Raw genomic sequence first — 27,636 nt, 5'->3', positions numbered from 1 at the left:
TGTAAATCTGAGCCTTCAAGCGATACCATGCCGATTTCTTAAGCCAACGATTCGATTATTTTCGATACTTTAGAATTCCCTGCGATATGATTCAATACTAGATATTTTTACATGATATCTATTAAGTTTCAAATAAATCAACAAAAAAAAAAAATTTTACTCCGTGTGCAGTGTGTGTGCGGTGCAGGACAGCACACGCTAGTGCTTTCACATCTGCTGCGTGTGCAGTGCGTAACTGACCCACGGCTGCGCCACAAACACACACTCACTATTTGTGTTTCAAATCCAGAAGTTATCAGCAACTTTTATAAAGAAAAGGTTGTGTCAGCATTGCGATTCTCTCTGTACACAATTACACTCTTTAACGGACGTGTGCACGTTTAAACACAATTTAAACAACGTAGGGCTATTATTCCATGCATTACTTCTACTTATATTAAGTTGCTCAAGCAAGTGGTCAAATATTTAACCATGTACATATATTAAAATCACTAACATTTTAAATTAAAACTTAAAATGGACAAAAACAGCCGACTCTCATGCCTTTTCTTTTGCATTTAAATTTTAATACAATAAATCTTGCATATCACAAAGAACTTGTTTTTCCACCTCCACGAATGAGACGAGTGTTGATCATTATGTCGCCTTGTTGAGGTCAATTGTAGTTTTCCTTGCTTTACCGCGGTCTTAAAGTAAAAAAGATGACTGTGAAAAATAGTAGAATTAAATTAAATGCATTTATGGTGAGATTACTGCATTTTCAGGTCAATCTGTGTTCATTTTGACCACGAAACATGCGCTGTCACTGTAATCCAGCGTGTGCACACAGCAGAGATAGACTCGGGAACGATCTCTGCACCGCTGTAGACGCACCGCTCCTGGAACGCATCGACGGGCCGCATCCGTGTGCAGTGTGAAAGCTCTGACCTGATAACATGGGTACGGAATACGCACCGCAAACGGAGTATGTGCGAAACTGGCGTTACAATAAAGTGCAATCAGACAAACGGCAACTCTTAGCACTGCTCCATCTGTGTTCCTGAAGCCAGAACACTTCCACACCCATGACTGAACGCCGACTGGACTGTGACGGTTCCATCGCTCTTGAAAGTCAGACTCAATATGTGTGTGAACATAGATAGACTGTGAAACGTAAGTAACGCGTGTGAAGCGGTGTGACGTAGAGGACAATAATGAGGTTAGCGCCACCCGCAGCTTAGGAGGAGGTTGTACGCATATGTCGGAGCGGATGCTGAAAATAGACAGGCGGCAAATAAACACATTAATCGATACTCTTGCGGACGCATCAATGCATCGCATCGTCGGCTGTATAATCGATGCATCGATACGAATCGATTCATATTTACACCCCTAGGCCTGGCTACAGGAAATAACAGTTTATGTTTAATTTATGTGATTGTGTTATAGATATTCTCCAACGATTCTGTATCGATTAAGATAACTTCAGATTTATGTCTGAGCTTAGTTTTAAACACAGATACGTGATGACGCTACGTGTGCTTTATAAACAAATGTATTTGCATCTCAAAATGCTTTTATGACGCGAAATTAATGTGACAGTCAGTTATATCTTAAGTTATTAAACAGGCAGGACAAACCACATCTTATAATTTCAAAAGAGATGAACACGTTCAGACAGCCGACTCTTAATACTGAAAGCACTCTTTGCTTATTGCTTGTAATATTTTTTTCCCCTCTTTGTTATTTGTTTTGAATTTTTTACATGCAATTGTATTAATTTAGTTTTTTTTAATGTGTAATTATTATAAGTAGGCCTACTAATAATTATGTAATTAAATATTTTAAGTTTTATTAATAAGATCAATTAAAGGAAATAATTAGATCGGCTCATGAGGTGCCTAAAGATTCCCTTCCCTATTTTACGATTTATTGCTTGTTTTTGTTGAATAATAGAAAAGATAAAGAGCTTAAAAAATAATCGCATATTAAATCGCAATATTGGTAAAACTAAATCGCAATTAGATTATTTTCCAAAATCGTTCAGCCCTAATATTGTATGTTCAGGGATGACCGATTGATGAGAGACATAATATTTATGAATGGATTTAATGTTGATACTTTGCAGTGAAAGCGTCTCTGCTATTGGCCGGCTCTGCTGACGGAGAAGCGAAGGCTATGCCGGAGGGACACGTCAGAGTAAGAGAAGGATCCCAACCTTGTAACATCCCACAGCTTTGTCCGTTTCCCCGTCCCGCTCGAACAGCTGCCCGAGGAACTTGTGCGCTTTAGGATCCTTCGGCTTCACAGTCAAATACTCCGAAACATGCCTATGACCCAATGGTGTGAGAGAAACACATCACTTCACAGAGAAACCAGGCATTAGACAGAAGACAGAGCAAAGGAGTCAGCCTACCTTTTAGCAAGCTCATATTCTTTAGCCTCAAAGTATAGTTTGGCAAACAGAAACCCCTTCGCTGACTTCTGCAAGACACAAAACAGGTTAGTGTCACAATCAAACAATATCTGTGTGATACTGTAATCCTCAACACAGAGTAATTCACTGTGCAGAGCAAACCGGATCACACTGAAACGGCATTACAGGAGACGTGACTGATGTCAGTGAAATGCTCTGTGTCTTTAGCATTCCTTCATCCACTGAACACAGCGTAGACTAAAAGATCAACTTCAGGGTTTATTAATCAATATCTGTTCATCAAAATGAGAATCAGTTTTAATCAATAAATCATTATTTTTTCCCAGCCCTACAGGTACATCATCTGTAAGTGTTCAGAGGACATTACAATAACACAATCGATCAGTCCATCAACATTCATCATTTCTCCATTTATATGAGACGCGCCCCAAAACTGTATGAGTTTATGATCTATAATCGCTCAGACACAGTCAAAATATGAAGATCTACTAACACCAACTTATCATGAAGTTTATTAAACTTACACATTTTGTAATTTATAACCTCAAATGTTGAGTTCTGCTCAATTATAAGTGTTTACAGTGAACAAGTAGACATCTACAGTACATTTATTAACTCAGCAGACACTTTTATCCGAAGCTGAGGGGAAGATAATATGAAGTAAGTTAGTAAACACGTGCTAGTAGTAATAAGTTGTAAACACGGTCCAGAACACGGCGAGCTAGACCAGGTAACGTTAAGGATTTAATAGTTTTGTTGTAGTTAAAGACGACCTTCAGCTAAAGCAGTAAAAGAGAGTTTAATCGAACATGTCAACATTAGCGCTGAACTTCCGTTGGTCAGTTTGAGTGACAGCGCGCGCGCTCGGCTAATCTCTGACATCTTCAGGCCTGGGCTCGCTCTTCTTACCGCTTTCTGAGAGGGAGAGGCGCTTTGAACTGCAGAAATATATCGCTCAACCTCCGCTTTATTCCTCTTCATGGCTGCTGTCACACACTCTCCGTCTCCGTCGCTGTTTTAGCTGAGTATCATTTAAACACGGAGCAGCGTCTGCAACGATCAATGGCGGCTCAACAAATTATCACGTGATGATGCACTTCCTCTTCCTCTCTTCTTCTTCTTCTTCTTGAATTTTATTGGCGGTTGACAAACAACATAATGGTGTATTTCCGCCACCAACTGGTATGGAGTGTGGATCAAGACGACTAACCCCCCCCCCCCCCCCCCTTTTTTTTTCTTTTTCTTTTTCTTTTTCTTTTTCTTTTTCTTTTTCTTTTTCTTTTTCTTTCTATTCTCTCCCACAAATTAGATTCCTCAAGAAACTGAAGAATAAAAATATAACACTCATTTCTCGAGTTATTTTGCAGAATATACTTTGGTATAAATTGCATTTTTATTTTTTTTAAATTGTGAATTAACAACCTTCTTTCATTCTCATATTTCCGACAATGCATTAAAACATGTTCTACTGTTTCCTCTTGCCCACAATAATCACATCTTCCCGTATCATGTTTACCCATTTTATAAAGTGTACTATTTAATCTTGTGTGTCCAAATCTCACCCTTGATATTACTATTTCTTCTCTCCTGTTTTTCCCTGTAATTCTCATCTCTCCCACTTTCCTTTGAATTCTATAGAACCACCGACCTTTTTTCTCCTTATCCCACTGTTTTTGCCACCTGTCCTTTAGTCTCTTCTTGATAATACTCTTAATTTCATTCTTACTTAAATTAACAATTAAATTAATGTCATTGTTTTTAACTGCTTCTTTTGCTTCTTTATCGGCAATTTCATTTCCTTGGACACCAACATGTGCAGGCACTCACAAAAATACTACTGTAATCCCCATCATTTGAATTCTGTATATTGTTTGCATTATCTCCATTAAAATATCTGGTCTACTTTCTGAATGACTGTATTGTAAACTAGCCAACGATGAACAGGAGTCTGAACAAATAACTGATTTCATAGGTCTTATTTCTTCTATCCACTGTATTGCTAATAATAATGCAACCATTTCCCCTGTATACACAGATAGCTCATCACTGATCCTTTTCCTTATTGATAAATGAAACTCTGGAACAGTAAATGCTACTCCTATCTTGTTGTCTGAACTCTTTGATGCATCTGTGTATACCTGAACATAACTGTAGTACTCATTAATATATGTCTGTACATTATATGAATTACATTCCTTACCCTTGTTTCTCTGTTCTAACAATGTAAAATCAACTATAGCATCTGGAAGTACCCAAGGTTTTATTACTGGTAATGGAACAGTAGGACTAACATTTAATTGATTAATTTTAAGTTCTGTTGCTTTCTGTATCACAGTCCATCCAAAACTTTTAGTTTTCCTCCTCTCTTTTTCCCAACATGGCTTTAACGTGTCTAGTGTTGGATGCTCTTGACTATGGCCTTGTAAATTAACCCAGTAATTCAATGATAGCTGTACCCTTCTCATTTCCAAAGACATTTCCCCCATTTCCACCTGTAGTGCTGTAATTGGAGTAGTTTTTATAGCTCCTGTACATAGTCTAAATACCTGATTCTGTATATTATCTAACTTTTTAAGAGACGTTTCTGCAGCTGATCCATAAACCACACACCCATAATCCAACACAGATCTAATCAATCCATTATACATTGCCTTTAATGCCATCCTATCTGCCCCCCACTCACTACCAACTAAACATCTCATTGTATTTATTATTTTCTTACATTTATTTATTATTTTCTGAATATGCACCGCCCACGTAACTCTTTCATCAAACCATATCCCCAAAAACGTAAAATATTTTACTCTTTCCAGTTCTTGATTATATAATTTTAGTTTCACCTCACTTCCAATTTTCTTCCTTGTAAACAACATTATTTTTGTTTTATCAACTGAGAATTTAAAACCCCATTTATATGACCATTCTTCAACTATTGTAATAGCCTCCTGTAATTTTTTCACAATAAAATCAATATTCCTTCCCCTTTTCCAGATTGCCCCATCATCAGCGAAGAGTGAGAGGCCCAGCCCATTATCCAAATCTTCAAACACATCATTTATCATAATGGAAAATAATAAAGGACTTATTATACTTCCTTGTGGAGTACCATTTTCAATTGTAAACTTTTCTGAATAACTGTTTCCTATTCTCACTTTTAGTGTTCTGTCTGATAAAAAATCCTTGATCCATCTATACATTTGACCTTTGATACCTAACTTATACAGTTTAATTAACAACCCTTCTCTCCACATCATGTCATAAGCTTTCTCTATGTCGAAAAAGACAGCTACTACACTCTCTCTATTTATTTGTGCTTTTCTTATCTCATGTTCTAAACATACCGCCGGATCCATTGTATTTCTCCCTCTCCTAAAACCACTCTGATATTTGGATAAGAATTTATTCATTTCTACATGATACATTAACCTTTCATTCACCATTTTTTCCATTATTTTACCAATATTAGATGTCAACGCAATAGGTCTATAATTTCCTGGATTTGTACTATCCTTCCCCGGTTTATGTATTGGTACTATCACCGCCTCCTTCCACCTTTGTGGTAATTTTCCTTCTTCCCATGATTTATTGTACATATTTAATAAAACATCCTTAGATACTTCGCTGAGATGTCTTAGCATTAAATAACAAATCTGATCTATACCTGGAGCTGAATTCTTGGTTTTCCTAAGAGCTCGATTTAACTCTGCCTTTGTAAATATCATATTTAATTGTTCATTATTATATTCCTCATTCTGTATTAAGTCTTTAAACTGTTCCAATGTCCTTTCCCTTCCTCTTTTACCCTCCTTACTACTATTATCTGATTTATGTATTTTAACAAAACTTTTTGCAAGCATTTCTGCTTTCTCTTCATCTTTTATTGCAATTGTATCTCCATCTTTTAATACTGGATACCCAAATTCTCTTTTTATCCCATTCATTCTTTTTATCATATTCCATACTTGACCAATTTCAGTTTCCCTTCCCACTGTATTACAAAACCTCCTCCAGAAGTCTTTTTTTGTATTTTTTATGATTCTCCTAACATTTGCTTGCATCTTTTTATATTCAATGAAGTTCTGAAAACTATGATTCTTTTTTAACATTTTAAAAGCTTTATTTCGAGATTTAATTACCTTATCACACTCTTTTGTCCACCATGGCACAATCTTCTTTTTTTTCCTACCTCCCTTCCTTGGAATAGACTGACTTGCTGATATCAATATAGCATTACAAATATCATTATTAACCTTATCAATCCCTTCTTTAACTTTAATGTTTTCCATTTCTTGTTCACTAATACTCCTAAATTCCTCCCAATCTGCATTTTCAAAAAACCATTTGTCTACTCCTCTTGTATCACATTTTTCTAAACTTAGATTTACCTCAATTGTTATAGGGTAATGATCACTCCCTATAGTTGTTTCTCTAATCACCTCCCATACGCATATACCCGCTAGTGAACTTGAAACAAGTGTAAGATCAATAGCTGATTCTATTCCTGTTCTCACATTAACCCTTGTTCCCCCACCGTCATTTAAACATACTAATTCCTTTAACTCCATTAATTCTTCAATCACTATTCCATTTCCATCATTGCAATTGTCCCATAGTGTGCTATGAGCATTGAAATCTCCGCAACATATAACTTTTCCTTCTAAGTGTACAATTAGCTCACCCAACACCTCTAGTGATAGTCTTTTACAAGGATTATAAAAATTTAGAATTTTAACATTTCCTCTTTCCCCCAAAATTTCTATTACTATAAACTCCAACATTTTTCCTTTTTCTATAACATTATATTGTACTCCTTGTTTTACAAATATTATACACCCTCCCCCAATATCTTCCTCTCTATCTCTACGTACACAATCATACCCTTTAATATTAAAATCCAACAGTGGCTTAAGCCAAGTTTCCTGTATGCATACGATTTCTGGTTTCTTTCTAAGCTCTTTTATAAAACCTTTAAACTCTTGACCATTCGCTAACAAACTTCTTGCATTCCATTGCACAATATTCAAGTTGTCTTATCACCTGCACCTCCTGACTTCCCATCTCCTTCCAGTCTTTTATTGATGTTTTCCCAGGATATATTGTTTATACCCAAAAACTTTTAAGCTCCCTTCACAATTATTTTTATTTTCTCTGTTTTGTGTCTAACTTGGTCCGTGCAATTAATTACATATGCCACAAACAAAATCAGTCTATCCACTGTCAGTGTTGTACCACTTTCCTCTGTTTGCCCAATCTCTTGACTTGAAATGTCTTTGTCAGTATCATCACTTCTCCTTTGCTCTTGTACCTTCTTTATTGCTTCTGCATAGCTTATGTTATTTACAACTTTCACTTGCTCAATTTCCACAGCTCTCTTTCTTACATTACATCCATTGTATGTTACCCGATGTTGCTCACCACAATTACAACACTTGTCCTGTGCATTCTCTTCACAATTTTCAAATCTATGCTCACCTCCACACTTAGGACATCTTTGTTTTCCTTTGCACACCGCTGCTATATGTCCATATCTTTGACATCTATAACAGCGGAGTGGGGGAGGAATATATGGCCTCACTACAAAACTCATGTATCCAATTTTGACTTTTTCTGGAAGCACAGAGTCCTGAAACTCCAAAAGAATGGACAAACTGTCAACTCTTTCCCCATTCATTGTTTTTTGCAACCTTTTTATTCTACTTATTTCACCCCCAGAAATACTTTGTTTTAGTCTTTCTAGATCCTCCTCAACTGGAATGCCTGTTATTACTCCCTGTTTCAGTCGTTTTTCTCCCAAGATCTTTCTTTCATTCACTTTTTTCTTACATACATTCTCAATTTTTAGAGCTTTGTTTTTTTGCTCATCAGTTTTACATATCACCAACAGGCTTCCGTCTCTCAAAATCTTAGCCGTGTCCACTTCTCCTAACTTTTTCTTCAGTTCTCTAGACAATGCTACTGGACTTAGGTTAACATGTTCATCTTCCTTTCTAAATTTAAGAATTACTTTATATTGCTCTCTTTCAATCTTTTTCCGGACAACCCTACTCTCTTCCTCTGAGCTGTTTTCTTCTAATCCTCTTTTACTGGATTGGCTATACTCCAACCTCGTTTCATTTCGCCCACTCATTCTCTTTTCTTGCCCTTTCTTACTTACTAGATTCCAATCATCTGACTCCATTTCATCTTCCTCATTTACCCCAGAAAACATCTCAATCCAGTCACAAACCAGTTTATGTCAACCGCCGTAAACTCCAAACACAACGCCGAAATCTCCGTCCCGCGTGTCCTTCCGCTGTCTCCACAGGAAGTCCCCGGAAACCGCCTCAACTGCTCGACTCCTCCTCTTCCTCTCGTCTTCTTCTGGTGTTTATGGCGCATCTTCCCGCCACCTACTGGACTGGAGTGTGGAGCGCACAACGGTTGGAAAACAACACGGAATAAGTTTTTTTTTTAAAACTTATTAAGACTCTATTTTATATTCTCTGTTAATCTGCTTCTTTTAATGAAATAATTCACAGTAAATTCCTGCTTGCTTTGGGCCATTAACAGGGCCTGGAGTGACATTAATTATTCCCAAATCTTGGAATTATTCCATGTAGTTCAGCACTGTCGTCACATTCACCAGTCTCATATTCCCTGTTCTGCACTAACACTGGTGTAATGAACAATGTCCAAGACACCACTGCATCCCACGCTTTACTCCACTGCATCCCACGCTTTACTCCACTGCATCCCTCGCTTTACTCCGCTTTACTCCACTGCATCCCACGCTTTACTCCGCTTTACTCCACTGCATCCCACGCTTTACTCCACTGCATCCCTCGCTTTACACCACTGCATCCCACGCTTTACCCCACGCTTTACACCACTGCATCCCACGCTTTACCCACGCTTTACACCACTGCATCCCACGCTTTACACCACTGCATCCCACGCTTTACTCCGCTTTACTCCACTGCATCCCACGCTTTACTCCACTGCAAGACCTGCTTGGTTACAAATATACTTTTTTGTGTGTGTGTGTGTGTCTATCCCTTTAACAGCATTTATGCTAAATTGAGTTTAACTTGTATTGCACTGGACTTTTGTTGTATAATACCTTAGAAGTACTACAAGGAACCATATGTAGGCTACTGTAGAGTAGCTTTGAACGAAGCACTAGTTGTTGATGAGTGCACTAGGCTCTTTTTTATTTAGTTCAATGTTCTGACTAAAAACACTAAACAGTTGATTATATGATGTTCATTCAATCATTAAGGAATAGGAACTTTAAATTTCAATTATATTACAATATAATGGGGAAGGTATTTCTGCAATGTGCTGCAGTTATACTACAACAAATGATACGAGTATGATTTGATGTACTGCAGTGTACGACTGGTTAAACCGTTTTAGATGCAGCATCAATATACAACATGAACTGCACATGTATTATACGTATGCTAAGCTACTCATGAACATCTGTCTACTGTTGTTGAGGACGCAGACTCTGAAATGAGTTCTCCATCGGCTGTGTCGAGCGGTGATCAGTCCGTGAAGCATCGACCCTCGGCCCTCAGTGATGTGACATCTGACCACAGGTAAGACACTGCTCATTTCTGCATTTATGTATATTGTCACATTATAGCCCATATATATGGATATTTTTTATCCAGAGTAACTCACAGTGCATTCCTGAAGCCTGTGTGGTTGTTGAATGATTGGTGTCTCATGGTTTCCTGAACCTTCACTTTCATCGATCCTCATTGATGGAAAGATCTTTCCAACCCTTCCCAAAGTGCCTTGGAATTTAAGAAGCACTGCTACTTCAGCGGAGTGATTTACTCCAGCTCTGAGGAACTCTCTGCTCCTCACCACGGGGCTTCACTACGGAGCAAATCACTCCGCCCAAGTAGCAGTGCTTCGCCTTCTGAGAATATAGTTCCCAGTGTATATACGGTTAGAAGATGGTTGTGTCTCATGGGACCTTGTTATTTGTACACGCTGTGACTATACAAATGTAAATAGGAAAATGTTGGGTTATTTAGTCACTTATTGGGAGCAGTATGCTAGCTGGAGCCGTTTACCTCCAGTATTTGTGCTAAGCTAGGCTAGCGGTGGGTGCGTCAGACAGAGTTACGGCACGCACGCAGATGAGCTTGCAAGTATCAAATTGTTTGTATAAACAGGCAAGACTTAAAAACACATGCGAATGATTGACTTTCGTGACAATGAAGTTATGACCCGATCTCGCCACTGACACTTCTGTCAACTGTCCGGAGCATATTTCACCGAATCCCTGGACTCGGGAACATTTTTCGAGTCCCAAACACTCAAGTCTGGGTCAAGTCAGAGTAAAAATCCGCAAAAGTTGTACTCAAATCCGAGTCCAAGTTCAAGTACCCATATTATAGCATTAAAGTTATACTGTTTAAGAGATTAAGAGATTAACTGCTTTACCATCACCACATCGCCGACGGCCTCAGATCATAGTCATACATTGCACATTAAAACTCAATGAAAAAACTCAGTTGCAGTGACAGTAATTTCTTAATTTATGTTAGGAGTGGAAAATAATAAATCGGTAACTTATTATATTTTGAATGGAATAATAACGCACATAATTATAGTCACGGCTGCTGTGGTTTATTTGTGTTCGCACAGCTCCACTGAACAGCTTCCGTTAGGGCTTTTAGTCCAAAAGTGTGCATATTTGGAGAAATGTGGATTTATTCTCACGTTTGCAAAATATTTCATCATACAGTATACCATTTCTATTCATTTACCACTGAATTTTGCGAACTGACCTAAAACAGGGTACAGAGCGATGTCTGTCTGTTCTTTTCCGGGTTTTGCATGGGTTTATGACTCAGTGCACGCTGATTCCATCTGGAGCTGTCAATCATCTTACATGCATAATTCCTGCCTTCTGCATAACCACGTCCTGTGTAAACTTCCTCCATCACAGCTCAGTGAAAAACAGAGCCAAAGAAACATTTCTACTCATTAACAATGAAGAGAATAAACACATGATTACAATAGTAGGCTATGGGCCCTATTTTAACGATCTGAAACGCAAGTATCAAGCGCGAAACGCAAGTAACTTTGTGGGCGGGTCTCGGCGCTGTTGCTATTATACCGGCGGGATAAATGACTCTTGCGCTCGACGCAAATCTAAAATGTGTTGGTCTGAAGCAGCTTCATTACTCATAGGTGTGGTTTGGGCGTAACGTGAAATAAACCAATCAGAGCGACATCTCACATTCCCTTTAAGAGCAGGCGCGCTTGTTCTATGGCGGATTGCTATTATAACGGCGGATTTGCCAGGAGCGGTTCACAGCCAAGGAGACCGACGTTCTCGTCAGGGCCGTAAAACACAGAGAAGTGACATTAGGGATGGAGAAACACACCCAGATTAGCTTCGGTTAAACAGGTGTATAATACTTTGGGTAAATGTGTAAGATAGATTTATGCCTATTTTTTCACTTCTTCATGGACACCACAATGATTTCCCTCGTGTGTTAATATTTTTCCTTGTAATAATGTATGGTTTTCTAAAAATGAGAACTGCTGCTTCTGTGTAGATGAGAGAAGCAAAGTGTATGTGTGTTGTGCACACGCTACATTGGTTATGGCCAAGCATGCGCCCTTAAAATAGCATATGACTAACGCGCAACACGGCACTGACTAGGGTTGTGCCGATAGACGATAGTATCGTGTATCGACGATAGACAGAGATATCGCTGCTGGCAGATGCCTTTGACGATATCAATACGATAATTGGCTTGTTTTCCCATTAATGTATTAAATTATTATTATTATTATTATTATTATTATGAAGCTAGTATAGTTATTAAATTAATTAGGAACTACAATTATATTTGCCTTGCCTAAATTCATAACGACATCACCACATAACCACACTTGCGACATCACCGACGCGCGCGTATATGAGGACTCCTCAAAGAAAATGTTTTTAAAACAGACTAAAAAAACTACATCCCACAACGAAATTGAATTGCAAGGTGATCCATTCACAAATTGTCAAGAGTGCTTGTTTTAACAGACGCATCATTCTTATACAGAGCCAAGATGAAGACGGCATCGTTGTTCGTCAGTATTTTGTTTCCATAGCACATTAACAAAATATTTAATGACACTAATAACACTAAAAACAATACAATTACAAAATATTAATTATAATAATATCAATAAAATTATATAGGCCGCCTAGGCCTAAAAGACTTTAGTTCACGAAGCATATCTGTGAAACTCTGCCATCTGTGAAAATCACAAGCAACTTCAAACTTGTTTAACAAGAAATATTCTTCAAATTTTTTCACTGTCAATAATGTAAGTCCACAAGAGAAATATTAAGGCAGTAAATTGATAGTTGCTGTACCGTTATGTCCACCGTCGTCTCTGAGAGAACGCGCCGTTAATGCAGCGAAAGCTCAGTTCGTTTCTGCTTTCATTTTCAGGGAATGAGCGCGTTTACATGCACGTTATTAACTCGATTATGCTGAATAAACTGACAATGCATGTGGTCATGTAAACGCATACCCGTTTTCCTTTATCAGAGTCAAGTCATAGGTTTAAGTATAACCGATCGACTTTTAGATTTTTGCCTCTGATTTCTCCCGGCATTTAAAACCCGCGTTATTTGGGCTTATTGAAGTGCGGGGCGCATAAGTGAAGTGCATCCAGACAGAGAGAGCACTGGTGGGAGGACATATATCGCAGACTCCAACACTTTTTTTTGACCCAAGAAATTAAAACGTGTTCTCATCTCGTGCAGAAGTAGCCTACAGGCAAAATGCTGCATCTGTAACAGCATGAGAGGATAATGTGTGTCCGTAAATTTCCCGCTGACGATTAGGATCTTTTTTTACCTCACTATACCGGGAAATAACCTGATTTAGCCTGTTAATAAACACTCCACCTTTGCTAGCAAAATAGAAAAAAATTCTCATATTTAAAACGAAGTAATAAAACAAGCAAATTGATGAGTAAATAAGCAAGTTAATAATCAAATAAGTAAGCCCCGCCCCCCTCACGATAATATCGTGTATCGCCGATCTCACAGGCTGACGATAAGACGATATGAAAATGGAGCATATCGCCCAAGCCTAGCACTGACTTTAGACGAGGTTTTTCTAATTGTTTTCTAAACCTGCAAAATACGTTTGCGCCAGAACACGCCTCCTCTTTTCACTGAACCGCCCCCGGGAGCGCAAGTTCATTTGCTAGTTTACCGACGTGCGTCTGTGGAGGGAAAAGTCTGCTGTGCGCGGGTGAAAAATAGGAATGAAACACGCGTCGGTGTACAAAGTCAATTGCGCTGGGTGCAAGATAGAGCCCTATATGTTTTATGTATGTTTTCATGCTATTTGGGGTATTTTAATATCAATAACGGATGTTTACATTATAAATGCTTAGCAGGTGTAGCGATTAGCTGCGTAAAAAATGTTAAATTTAACATACTTCAACAACATTATTTGACCAAAATCCATATTAGATCACGATTGGAAGTTAATACAAACACTCGACACACATAATGGCTGAATACAAAGAAAGAATAATGATAGAAGAAAAAAGAAGATTAAGTCTCATACCAGCAGAGGTGCTAACATTCGTGGAGAGAGAACAATTTAATCGAGAATGGGCAATTCTCCGCGCCAGACATTAGTATGCAGGGGAGTTATAGGGGCCATAAATAATTTCATTAGCATTTTATTAGCCTTCTCACATTACATGGTCTTAGAAAATGTTCCATAAACTGCATAGTTTTAGACATACAGTATCATCCTCAGATTTGAGGTGAAGCATGAGCACACTTGTGGCTTCACCGTAACTGTGTTTTTATACATAAAAAACAAAAATAAAAATATTGAGAATATAATTTTTAAATGTATAAAAATATTATATATTTTATAATATTTTTATACTTTAAAAAAATTATATTCTTAAATATAAGAATATATTTATACTTCTTTTATACTTATGAGCAGAAACCTTTTTATTTGTGTGTGTGTGTGGAGGGGGGGGGGGGGGGGGAGGGTTAGTAAGGGGTTAAAAGACAAACAACAAATAGGTCTAAAATTTAATTTAATTTTTTTTATTATTTTTTTTATTTATCTTTTGGTAGTATCAGCATGAGGCAGAGACAGAGTCCTCTGACCCCAGGTAAGAACTAGCTAGTTTTGCAGTGTAACAATGAGGCAAGGACGAAGCGGAGAGAGAATCCACATGCAAGCACTACTTTAATGAAACAAACAGGTAATCCAGGGCAAACAACAGAACAGGGAACTCAGGACAGGGACTAGGAAAAGTTAACAGCAAACAGCTACAACGACCGACAAACAACAACTGAAGCACAGAGGTTTAAATACACAGGCAAACAAGCTAAACAAGATAACAAGGGGGCGGGGCTAATTAGAAACACCTGGAGAGACTAATAAACAAGAAAAACTACAAAGGACTACAAAACATGGCACAGAACAGGAAATAACAAAAGTCCACACAAGACAAGGGGAACACAAGACAGGAATCATAACAGGCAGACACTAATAACAGAGGTTTAGATGTTGATGTTTAATTGAAAATGTTTGGTTTGACATCACCATTATGGAGATCAGTGTTTGCTTTAGTTTAGCTCTTGACCCTTGACTTTTTAACATCAGTTTTTTGTTTCTCTGACTGCATTAACTGTCTTTGCAATCCACATATGTTATGCTGATAACGATAACAATAAAACTATGACTATAATGGAGATCAGTGTTCGCTTTAGTTGGGCTCTTGACACTTGACTTTTTAACATTAGTTTTTCTCCTGCTGCTGTGACAATGAGTTTATAAAACACATTTGTTATGGCAAGAAAAGGCCTAGATGAAGTTGATCACGTGTTTTTGGCTGTTGTGACGATGCTGTAATCATCTTGGACTTTTCTGATTCACTGATCTCTTCCTGTGTCTAATCTTTAATTTAATGGGTATTTTAAAGCAGAACTTGGTAACTTTTTTAACTTAATAAAACTGTCTAGAAATCATTTGGATGGTTAAACAACCTGTTCTGGTGATATTGGTGACTTTCCCCGCTCCCCCCAGCGTTCCCAGGCGGAAAACCAACCTTGCAACTTGGGGACTACCGTCCCGGCAAGATATAAAGAGCGTGAAACACGAATTGCTTTACGGCAATTCGACATAAACACACACGCATGTATGATGTATTACCAGATTACCCACCTCGGTAGACATAGCTCCACACGATACAGTTGGCTTGCTCCGATCATAACAAACGCACATGAGCAGCGGTAGAGAGGGGGAGGAGGCCACCACAAGTGAGTTTTTTACGACCGTGTTGTGAAATATACGCCCCACAGCTGTAGCGCTCGTGGGGAAAACATGCGACAACAAAAGGGAAAATCAGCGAAGAAGTGACTAGAGTTCGCTAGAGTTGCCGAGTTCTGCTTTAATTTTATATTTATTGATTATAGTATCTCTGTGAATCTACAGCATGAGATCCAGCAATGCTTCAGTAATGAGTTGTTTTGAAGGATATTACAATCATATAGGGCATAAAACATTTTGAACTCCTGCATGACTTAGACACACACAGATATCAACAATCAGCATATGAATCTCAACAATCGTGACAATCAAAAGTTTCATGTTGTAATGCACGCTGGATGCCAGCATAGTGCAAAACTCCCAGCATGCACCTCAGCATGAATAAATTATGCAGCTGAATGGTCTTTTTTTATTGCCACCATTGTTGAGATTCATGCGTGATTTTTTATATCTTTGTGTGTCTAAATGACTCTATAGCAATTTTTTTTTTTTTTTGTATGATGTGTTTTAACTCTTGCTGAAGCTTCACAGTGGTGGTAATGTAACACTTTTGATAAGGAATTAAACACTGGATGAGGTCAGTGAATCAATAGACTATATGATGGTTATGATATCAATACACAACAATCACCATAACGGCGGTGTTTTGATGGAGGGAGGAGCCATGGAGGAATACTGATGAGGGCCGCATGGGGCTGACCGGAGACGACGACGGTGAGGATGGAGCCCACCGCGCAGCCGATGAGCCGAGGTGGTGGAGAGATGGTGGAGATCTTGGTGGCTGCGACAGAGCCGCAGCGATGACCTCCCGAGAGCGAGGTGGGGGTCTGGAGGTCTGAGGGCGAGTTGGGGCGACCGAGGGCGGAAGTGGAGTGGCTGGCATCTCTTTTCATTGTTATGCTGATGACACTCAGTTGTACCTGCGAACCAACTCAAACCTATGCTCTACCCCGGTCCTTTCATCATCATCTGCTCCCTCATCATCTTCTGTTCCCTCTTCACCATCATCTCTAGCCCTCTCTAACTGCCTGGAGGAGATTAGGGCATGGATGAGTCATAATTTCCATTCAGATCGACACCCCTCATCAGGTCCAGTCATCACCCATAACCACTATCTCTTTCTCCGGTCAAGACATCCCCCTCTCAACTACTGTTACCAACCTCGGTGTGAAGCTGGACCCACAACTGACCTTTGCAAATCACATCAAATATCTGTACAAAACCTGCTTTTTTCATATCAAAAACATTTCAAAACTCCGCCCCTTCCTCACTTTCCCTGACGCAGAAAAACTCGTCCACGCCTTAATTTCATCCAGGCTTGATTACTGTAACAGCCTGCTTATCGGTATACCAAATAAACACCTTCAAAAACTTCAATTCATTCAGAACTGTGCTGCCCGAACTCTGATGAAAACCCGCAAATACGAACACATCACTCCCATTCTTCAGAACCTCCACTGGCTCCCCATAACCTCAAGAATTCAATACAAGATTGCCCTCATCACCCACCTTTGCATCTATAACAACGCCCCACAATACCTCAAAGACCTCATTACCCCTCACACATCCACCCGTAACCTCCGGTCCCAAAGCACAAACCTCCATCAGCCACGCTCAAGACTCCGCACCATGGGAGACCGAGCCTTCTGCTCTGCTGCCCCTCGCATCTGGAACTCCCTCCCTGAACATCTGCGAAAACCCCAGTCTGTGGACACTTTTAAAAAAGAGCTTAAAACTGTTTTGTTTAGGCAGGCGTTCTTAAGTTGTCCTTAGGCTTTGCTAATTTCATTCTGCACAAAAAAAAAAAAAAAACTCCTCTTTTAGCTGTTTTTTCCTTATGTATTTTATCACTTGTTTTTTATCTTTATTTTTCTGTTTCTGATTTTAATTAGTTCAATGTGGTCCCTGTAGCACTTTGAGATTCTTTTATGAAAAGTGCTTTACAAATAAAATGTATTAACATTGGAGCCTGAGGTAGGGTGGAGCAAGCAGCAGCAGAAGGGGTGGAGGAGTCCACAGCGGAGGTGAAGCGATGTCTGACCTCGGTGGAGCCGACGTGCAGAGGGAGTCCGGCGAGTCCGAATGGCTGATGGTCCACGCAGAGGTCGAGGGTGGAAGGAGCGCAGGTGCGGGAGCCAGGGCGACAGGTCGATGCAGAGCGTAGCGCACCGAAGCTGCAGGTGGATGCCTCGGGCTCCTCGTGCCCAGGAGAAGATGGATCCCGACAGGTCCGAGGTGGTACCACACTAGTGAGAGACAGAGGTGGTGCTGAGGGACTGAAGGGTGACAGAGATGACTGGGTGGCACAGATGGCTGGAGACTAGGGGATAGACTGAAGTCCTATGCAGAAACCTAAAAAAAAATAAAGTGTTCAGGATAGTTTGGAGAGGTGGTGGGAGAGGAAGGCTGGCCGGGGCTAGCGTGACAGGTAGAGGACTGACAGGTTCAGGACTGACAGGTTTGGGCAACAGTACAGGGGCTAGACAAATCTCCTCTCCAAACTCAAAATCAAAAAGTGTCCTTGCCAAAAACGCACTCTCAGTAGCGGGGGGTGGGGTGGGGTGGGCGGGGCTCACATCCAAACCCTCGAAGTCCACCAGTACTCGCTCGGATGGCTCGGCCGGCTCGCACACCTGGTCAGGCGTACGCTTCTCGGGCTCCGTGGCGATGTGGTCCTCAGTCGTTCTGGTGGGCGTGGGCTCATACATTGCGGCGGTCTCCGTCGCGCTACCTGCGGTGGGCTCAGTTCGTCAATCCTCGCCGTCTTGATGGTTCTGACTGGGCACTGGATGGAGAGTGAGGCACCCACTCCACATATGTTGTGAAGCTCTCTCTCCCCGGATAACGTGTGGCGGCGTTGAGTCCGACATCCAGGAATCTGACAGGCAGTTGTCCGGGAAGGTGGTCTGATGGGCGAGATCCAGAAATGTTTCTAAATGTTCCTCGGGAGAGCATTCTCCCTGCTCAAGGCACATGAGTTGAACTGCAGGAAAGTTCATGATGCAAGCAGAGGTGGAAAATGGAACAAAAACACTGAACACGAAAATGGGGAGGAAAGAAAAATATACAAACGCTTTCAAATTGTTTGGTCCGGTATTCTGCCACAGGTGGTTGCTGACAGACAGATGAGGAAGATGTATAATCCAATACAAAGGTTTATTTACTAGAGATCCAACAGACAGGCGAACAGAGAGCAACACACACTTAACATTGACGATACCGGACATTGAACTGAAACAGAACTGAACATATATACAGGTGTTAATGATGGTGACTGATGAGTGTACAGCTAAATGTAATTTGTGTTCATGACAACTGATGAGTGACGAAGGCAGTTGAATAAAAAACATAACGAGTCCAAACTAACATGAATGTAACACCCACGAAATGTATTTTAACTTAATAAACTGTAAGTTAAAAAACAGTAAGCAGTGACTGTAGTTGCTGATCTAATGAAAATCTTTAGTGTACTAAAATTAAATTATTTCACAGTAATAATATGCTCACATTATTAGCACATTATAAATATTAGTGTATGGCTGTTGGTCAATTTAAGGCAGTCGATTTCTGCAAATGAAATGAGTTAACTCAAGTTTTCATTTAGTACCTGGGATTTTTACAGTAACATACTGTAGATTACAGTAAACAACTGTAAAATTAACTGTACATTTTACCATTAATTTGCGAGACAGTGTTTTACAGTGTATGTAAAATGCTGTTTTTGTCTATCTTCTTGGTATATTAAGTGGGAAGAGACAGAGATCAGAATCTCCAGAACCTAGTGGTGTGTCTGTGAAGAGTAACAGATCCATGATGCAACCCCATACATTCAGTGATGCTACAGTGACCTCTGACCTCAGGTAAGAACTAGCTCTTTTAGCATTTAGCAGACACTTTTATCCAAAGTGACTGACAGTACATTCCAGAAGCCTGCAGTTGGTGAGTGAGCGGCATCTCTGGTACCATCTCAGAGAGGCACAGTTTACTGAACATCAATGGAAACATCTTCCCATCTAATCTTCGAATTTTGTATTACTTAATTACTAATGTCATTTATATTGAATATAGCTATACAAAAAGTATATGTAAAATGTTGTTTTGTTCTTCTCAGTATCAGTAGGAGGAATAGACAGAGATCAGAGTCTTCAGAACCCAGTGGTGTGTCTGTGAAGAGTAACAGATCCATGATGCAACCCCATACATTCAGTGATGCAAGAATGACCCTTGAGCCTTTGTTAGTATAAACATGTACTTGCTGATTTACTGTAGTGCAGTGTCAGATTAATAATTATTTAAGAAACTCAATGAAATAACACCTAAATATACTCTAAAATATGCAACATATGCTCTGCACAAGGGGGTGTCAAAATCATATCCAGTAACCAATTTATTTCTGATGGTCTCCAACAGTCATTGTAATCACTGTATCCGTGCTCTTTTATTTTGAATTTTTCTTTTCAGCAGGAGGGAGATTCATGGGCTGATCAGATCTGTGCCGTCCTCTACATCCCACTATCAGACCCACATCAGACAGGACAAAACTGAAGCAGTCCTACAGACACACACATTGGAGACTGGAGACCTGCAGAGAGTCAAAGACCAGCACAAAACCAGCATGAAGAACAAGTACGAGAGATTATTTGAGGGAAGCAAACTCCAAGAGAATAAAACCTTCCTGAACAGGATCTACACACAGCTCTACATCATAGAGGGAGAGAGAGAAGGAGTGAATGAAGAACATGAGGTTTTACAGATGGAGAAAACAGCCAGAACACAACACTCACAAGACACTCCAATCTACTGCAATGACATCTTTAAAGCCTCACCTGAACCAGGACATGAGGAGAAAGAGCAAATCAAGACTGTTCTTACTAAAGGCATCGCTGGAATCGGGAAAACCGTCTCTGTGCAGAAGTTCATTCTGGACTGGGCCGAGGGAAAAGCCAATCAGGATGTAGATTTCATGTTTGTGCTGCCATTTCGAGAGCTGAACTTGATCCGAGATCATCAGTACAGTCTTCACAGACTTCTGCTGGACTTTCATCCTGAACTTCAAGATCTGGACTCAAAGATTTATGAGGAGTGTAAAGTTGTGTTCATCTTTGATGGTCTGGATGAAAGCAAAATCACACTGATGTTTTCAGACGCTCAGAAAGTCTCTGATGTGACTGAGACTTCATCAGTGGGCGTGTTGATATCAAGCCTCGTCAAAGGAGATCTGCTTCCGTCGGCTCTCATCTGGATCACCTCCAGACCAGCAGCAGCCAATCAGATCCCCTCCAAATACATCCACCGTCTGACAGAGATTCAGGGATTCAATGAACATCAGAAGGAGGAATATTTCAGGAAGAGAATCAGTGACGAGCATCAAGCCAGCAGAATCATCTCACTCATCAGAAGAGCAAGAAGCCTCCACATCATGTGCCACATACCCGTCTTCTGCTGGATCTCATCCACTGTGTTTCAAAAGCTCCTGGAAGAAGATCTGAGTGCAGAAATCCCTCAAACTCTGACTGAAATGTACATCCACTTCCTGCTGATTCAGATCAACATGAGGAATCAAAAGTATGAAGAGAGAGATCCAGAGAAACTCCTGCAGTCCAACAGAGAAGTGATTGTGAAACTTGCTGAAGTGGCTTTCAAACAGCTGATGAAGGGCAATGTGATGTTCTATGAGGAGGACCTGAGAGAGAGCGGGATAGACGTCACTGACGCCTCAGTGTATTCTGGGATTTGCACTGAGATCTTTAAGGAGGAATCTGTGATTCATCAGAGGAAAGTCTACAGCTTCATTCATCTGAGTGTACAGGAGTTTCTCGCTGCTTTCTATGTGTTTTACTGCCACATAAGCAGCAATTTAGAAGCATGTTTTGATTCACTGCATAAACTCTATAAAAGAGTAGTTGATGAAGCCATTATGACCAAGAATGGTCAGCTGGATCTGTTCTTGCGGTTCCTGCTGGGCATCTCACTGGAGTCCAATCAGAGACTCTTACAGGATCTACTGACTCATACAGAGAACAGCTCAGAGAGCATCAGAGAAATCACACAGTACATTAAAGAGAAGATCAAAGATGGACATGGACTCTCCACTGAAAGATCCATCAATCTGTTCCTCTGTCTTCTGGAACTGAAAGATCAAACTCTGTCCAGAGAGATTCAGGAATTTGTGAAATCAGACAAAGACTCGGAGAATAAACTCTCTCCTGCTCACTGCTCAACAATCGCCTACATGCTTCAGATGTCAGATGACGTGCTGGATGAGCTGGACCTCAAGAAATACAACACATCAGATGAGGGTAGAAGAAGACTGATACCAGCTGTGATCAACTGCAGAAAAGCACTGTGAGTCAATTACTTTTATTAAAGTTACGAACTGTTTCTGCAGTGTTAAATTATCCTCTCTTAAAGGAAATTATAAGTTGTGACATTTGCAAGATTTAAATTGACATTGAAATTTGCAGAGAAAATAGACAATAATAATTTATTAACTGAAAATGGTGCTTTGCTTTGTTCCAGTTTAGCTGGCTGTAATCTCACTTCCCAGCATAGTGAAATTGTGTCATCAGCTCTAAAATCCTCAAACTGTGTCCTGAGAGAGCTGGATCTGAGTAACAATGACCTGCAGGATTCAGGAGTGAAGCTGCTCTCTGGTGGACTGAAGAGTCCAACGTGTCAGCTGGAGATACTGCGGTATATAATGCTGATATGTGTTTGTATGTGATCTGACTGTGTATGTGTGTCAGTAGATGATCTGACTTTGTGTCTGTAGGTTGTCGGGCTGTATGGTGACAGAGGAAGGCTGTGGTTATATGTCTTCAGCTCTGAGTTCAAACCCCTCACACCTGAGAGAGCTGGATCTGAGCTACAATCACCCAGGAGAATCAGGAGTCCAGCTTCTCAACCACAAACTGAATGATCCAAACTACAAACTGCAGATACTCAAGTATGTGGGGCATTTTTTTTTTTTTACTCAAGATCACTAATACTGATAATCTGCTAATGCTTGGAGACAACACTTTCTCTTTAAAAAGCACCAGATCTTATGGATTTAATCTGTTTCAGTTTATCTGTCCCTTCATGTAATCTCAGACGGACTCGATGAAGGTGAGATCAGATCTCTGTCTGGATCACACCGTCTGTAGTTAGACTCCTTGTTCAGACAAAAATCACTACATTTTGACAATATGTGTAAAGAATGTTTGGAAATGTAAATTGATATTTCCTACTGACTACTACTAAAGAAAAATATATGAATAAACATCTTAAATCAAATGTTTTTTAACCATCTAAATTTGTGCCTAAAATAAGACTTTAGCATAGTACTAGATACATGTATCGTGCTAGTCCATAACAGCTTGAGGCTGTCCACAATGGATGCATTAAAGCAAATATTTGAATTCAATTTGTCTTTTGTGTTGAAGTAGTGCAAGTGCTGGAGTCTGTCAGAAATAGAACCAGGTTTCAGTTTACTTGTCTCTGACTCGTTGTGTGGCACTGCATTTAGTGTAGATACACTATCTCTGATTATTATGGGTTCTACTTTTAAAGAATAACAATGCATGTCTCGCATCAGGTGTTTACAGGGTGCAACCCACACCATAAAGGCCCGTTCACCATTACGGAACAAAAATATATTTCCATATACAGTATTTATGATCAATATATTATTTGGTTTAAATATACTGAAAATTTATGAAATAATATATTACATAAATAGATTGTGTTATATATTACAATATATTGAACAATACATAAGGATTTGCCGCTAAATATAATTTAATTTCATATATTGGTAAATATATTTACAATATATTTACACTGTAAAATGTAATTAGTTGAGTGTACTTAGAAAACGTGGAAAACGATTGGCTTAAATTTGTAACTTAAAAGTTGTAAGTTGCTAATATAAAAACACACAAAAGAGTGTCGGGACAATGATGACTGTGCATTTATTTGTATTTAACAAACTGAAACTTAACTGAATAAATAAAATAAAAAAGATTAACTTAACAAAGACGACAGAAACCCTTTAAATCCCAACAGATCATTATACACTAACAGATCTCTCAAGATCTCAGCAGAGGAGGATTAAACAACTAAAACAGCATTACCAGCTCCACTTATTACTAACCAGATTGACTTTATTCCTGTCATTCGTCTACAGAATCTCAATACGTCTTACTGAGAATTAACAGAGGTTTAGATGTTGATGATTATTGAAAAGAATATAATGTTACAGTCACCGTTATGGAGATCAGTGTTGGCTTTAGTTGGGCTCTTGACTTTTGACTTTATAACATTTGTTTTTCTCTGGCTGCTGTAACTGTCTGTTTATACAACACTGTCGTTATGGCAAAAAGGTGAGTCACAGATCTTATCCCAAGGTTTAGTCAAGTCACCTTTATTTATATATCAACAGCATCAACATTGATTCCATGTGACAATATTAGATCTAAAGTATATGATTACGGTAATGAGTGGGTCCTGACACGTGTTGCCTCACTCCAATAGAGTTCAGAATGCCTGTAAATGCCAATCCCAATGCGACTTTTTCATTATCTACATGTATATTAAAATCACCAACAATTAGTACTTTATCTGCAGCCAGTACTAACTCTGATAGAAAATCAGCAAATTCTTTGATAAAGTCTGTATTGTGCCCTGGTGGCCTGTATACAGTAGCCAGCACAAATGTTAAATGTGATTTATCATTTACACTAGATATTGCTATATTTAGCAACAACACTTCAAAAGAATTATATTTAAAACAAGACTTCTCAGTAATTCTGAAGATATTACTATAAATTACAACAACACCTCCTCCTTTGCCTTTCAGACGAGGTTCATGTTTATAACAGTAATCTTGCGGGGTGGACTCATTTAAAGTAATGTAATCGTTTGTTTTTAGCCAGGTTACTGTACTACTATACACAATAATGTTTTGTTTATTATAAGCGCACTGCAGTTTTGTCGTTTTAAATGCTCGAGCTCTTTAAAGCATGATCGATTCTGATTGGTTGTCTGTGTTTTTATTGTTCATCAGTTGGAAAAAATCATTCTGAAAGTGATTCCAACCAGGGCTTAAAAACGGGGATAAAATTAAATCGGTTCACTCCAAGCAGAATCAGTAATTTAACGTTTCGTTTCATGCGTTCCGTCTTTAACATTATCGTTCTGAAAACGTTTTGATTGGAAAAGCTACTGGTTAATAATGTATTTTTAAAAAAAAAATGTGCCTATACTTTATAATAGAGCTTGAATTGAACTTTATACTAAGAGCTTAACTCGAATGGATCCTCAAACGAATGGCAAAACCTCACACAGAAGCTCCATCTGCCTCAATCGTGAATGAAGTCTTGCACGTATTTTGGAGACTGTCTCTGCTTGTTTTCAGTGCAAGGGTAAATAAAGAACTGGTTCTAAGAATAAGTACAGCATTTTCTTTATTCAAAACACAATGTATGTAAAGGCTAATGTTTTATATATTTAAGGAGTGGAGAAGTCTTAAGTCAGGTATTTGCTGTCTAATCATAGCCAATACAGTCTTTGCATAGCACTTCATCTTGACAACAAAGTAAAAAAAAAAATTGAATTCCAGAATAGGAGAGGTTCTACACTAACCTGCAATTTTCACTGGTATCAAAACACACCACGCTGGATATAACTCATGTGATCCAACAGCTAATGCCAGCTGCACATTGCCTTGCGACTTACATAGGATGACTTGACAACTGAGACTGTGACTTTCACACACGTTGGAATGCGTCAACGCCACATTTGCATAGGCCGTACTATTTAAATTTATATTTGATTGACTCTTAACTAAAAATCTTAAACAATGGTATAATAATGGTATTTCAAATAAGTGTTTCCATTCAGTTAAAATTGCATTAGTTTCCTGTTTTTATTTTCATTCCTTGAACCGGTCTAGAGCCCTGATTCCAAAGATATTGTTTCTCTGCACTGTTATCGTTATAGTTGTGGTGTGAACTATGCTATTCTTTTATTTTTAGAACTAGATTTTTATTGTTATAGTTATCATCCTTAATGTGAACAGGCCTTAACACTCTAGAATTAATTATACTGTATTTGGCTCTTGATTTTGGATTTTGAGAATTATTCATTGATACTCACTGCTTCTGGCACACTTTTAATAATCAAACATTTATCATTTGTGCTTCATATTTGTGTCTTTCTAGTTTGGATCATGGAGAACATTTAAGAATCACACCAGGACTGAGAAAATGTAGGTCTTTTCTCTCTTTCACATACAGCTCTAAAGTTGTCCTTCATGTACTGTAGTTCTGATCTCTCTTGTTGTGTTCAGATGCCTGTCATCTCACACTGGATCCAAACACAGCAAACATTCATCTCATCCTGTCTGAGGAGAACAGAAAGGCGACACATGTTCAGGAGGAGCAGCCGTATCCTGATCATCCAGAGCGATTTGAGATCTGTGAGCAGGTTCTGTGTCGAGAGAGTCTGACTGGACGCTGTTACTGGGAGGCTGAATGGAGCGGCTGGGCTTATATAGCAGTGACGTATAAAGGAATCAGCAAAAAAGGAGGAAGTGACTCTTGGTTTGCATTCAATGATAAATCCTGGTGTCTGTACTGCTGTGAAAACAGATTCACTCTCTGGCACAAAAATAAGAACATTGACATACCAGCCCCTTCATCCTCTAATAGAGTAGGAGTGTATGTGGATGAGTCAGCTGGCACTCTGTCCTTCTTCAGCGTCTCTGACACACACACACTCACACACATACACACATTCAACACCACATTCACTGAACCCCTATATGCTGGATTCAGGGTTTATGATGCCTCAGTGTCTCTGTGTGAGATTTAACAACCCGCTGAAAGAAACTATTGAGACATCAAAAACAAACCGTCTATTTTCCAAACAGTCACAAACTTTAATTTTCCAATTTCTTAAATAAAACAACTTATACACAAAAACTTTATGAAATCAAAATAATGTTTATAAAGTAATAAAGTCTATTAGCTTTGAGGTTATCTACATGCTAGTGTACATTGACCAAATTTTTTATTTTATTTTTTTCTTGTGTGTGTGTGTGTGTGTGTGTGTGTGTTTGCCATTGGGAAAGAAACTCTTTCCCCGATCTTGCAGTCTTATATAACAAGCTGTTCTGGTATCAGGTATCATCTGTTATTGTGTGAATCCATGGAGACTTCAGCACGTCAAAGATGATGGTCTGCAGAAACACTCTGGTTCTTCATTTGGTGTGATCTTATAAAAGCTACTATAGACGTCGTCACTGTTTCAGAGGATCCACAGACTCAGTTTCATCCTGTTGGATTGTCAGAAATTGCTATTATCATAACTGTAATGACAATCTCTTGCAGCACTAACATTATGCTTTAAAGAGTGTTTGTTGAATTTCTTCGACTCACTCTGTGTTTAACAATATTGACTTTGGTAAATGATGCTAGCTAAAACAATTCTAATAAAATTCTGAGCAATTTCTATGTTTAAATTATATGTTTTGATTTGTTGAAACCTCGACTTTATACTTTATATTTATCTGTTTATATTTCTTACTTCTTTTTTCCTGTGTTTAGAATTTGTCAAAATATTTTGTTGGGGAACCTAAAATGTGTTTTTATTTTAATCAAAATACATTACAAATATGAATTATTATGACTGAATACTCCTGACTTCTTTATGTTGCAGCAGTGAAAGTAACTTTTAATGGACTGATCAGGTGAAAATGTCTCTTTAATGTAACATCTGCTCTGTGTAACACTGGGTTACTGGTTTTCTTCAATAAATCTTTGCACATGGTGAACAATTCATTGTCTGTCATGTTACATCTGTAATGTTCAGATTCTTCAGGTACTTCTATAACAGAATCTGAATTGTGCA

At 39.0% G+C, this 27,636-nt stretch overlaps 2 protein-coding genes across 10 annotated transcripts in view; one reads left to right on the top strand and one right to left on the bottom strand.

Moving 5' to 3' along the window:
* LOC311088039 (E3 SUMO-protein ligase RanBP2-like) overlaps positions 1 to 3,525 on the bottom strand; it is a 90,724-nt gene extending 87,199 nt beyond the window's left edge. For both annotated transcript variants that reach the window (XM_084121675.1, XM_084121676.1), the window contains exons 1-3: positions 3,326 to 3,525; positions 2,396 to 2,463; positions 2,198 to 2,309 (exon numbers count right to left, since the gene is read on the bottom strand). In XM_084121675.1, the coding sequence (XP_083977801.1) occupies positions 2,198 to 2,309; positions 2,396 to 2,463; positions 3,326 to 3,397 (252 nt within the window). In that variant the 5' untranslated portion in view covers positions 3,398 to 3,525. The remainder of the gene's footprint in view (positions 1 to 2,197; positions 2,310 to 2,395; positions 2,464 to 3,325) is intronic.
* Positions 3,526 to 9,485: 5,960 nt separating this feature from the next.
* Positions 9,486 to 27,564, top strand: LOC311088033 (protein NLRC3-like; the record flags this gene model as incomplete). Of its 8 annotated transcripts, none has more annotated exons than XM_084121663.1 (9): positions 9,508 to 9,996; positions 14,544 to 14,567; positions 19,506 to 19,604; positions 19,856 to 19,978; positions 20,209 to 22,089; positions 22,264 to 22,437; positions 22,517 to 22,690; positions 25,947 to 25,993; positions 26,075 to 27,564. In XM_084121663.1, the coding sequence occupies exons 1-9, from the start codon at positions 9,911 to 9,913 to the stop codon at positions 26,596 to 26,598; spliced, it is 3,132 nt and encodes a 1,043-aa protein (XP_083977789.1). In that variant the 5' UTR covers positions 9,508 to 9,910. The 8 variants fall into 8 exon arrangements, with proteins under 8 accessions (XP_083977794.1, XP_083977795.1, XP_083977792.1 ...); XM_084121662.1 differs by having other exon boundaries at positions 9,509 to 9,996; positions 20,206 to 22,089; XM_084121664.1 differs by lacking the exon at positions 14,544 to 14,567 and having other exon boundaries at positions 19,491 to 19,604; positions 20,206 to 22,089.
* Between the last annotated feature and the right edge of the window lie 72 nt (positions 27,565 to 27,636).

Source organism: Abramis brama (genome assembly GCF_963993115.1).
Source record: "Abramis brama genome assembly, chromosome: 8".
Taxonomy (NCBI): domain Eukaryota; kingdom Metazoa; phylum Chordata; class Actinopteri; order Cypriniformes; family Leuciscidae; genus Abramis; species Abramis brama.
The sequence above is the reverse complement of the archived record's forward strand: the minus strand, read 5'-3'. Positions and strand labels throughout refer to the sequence as shown.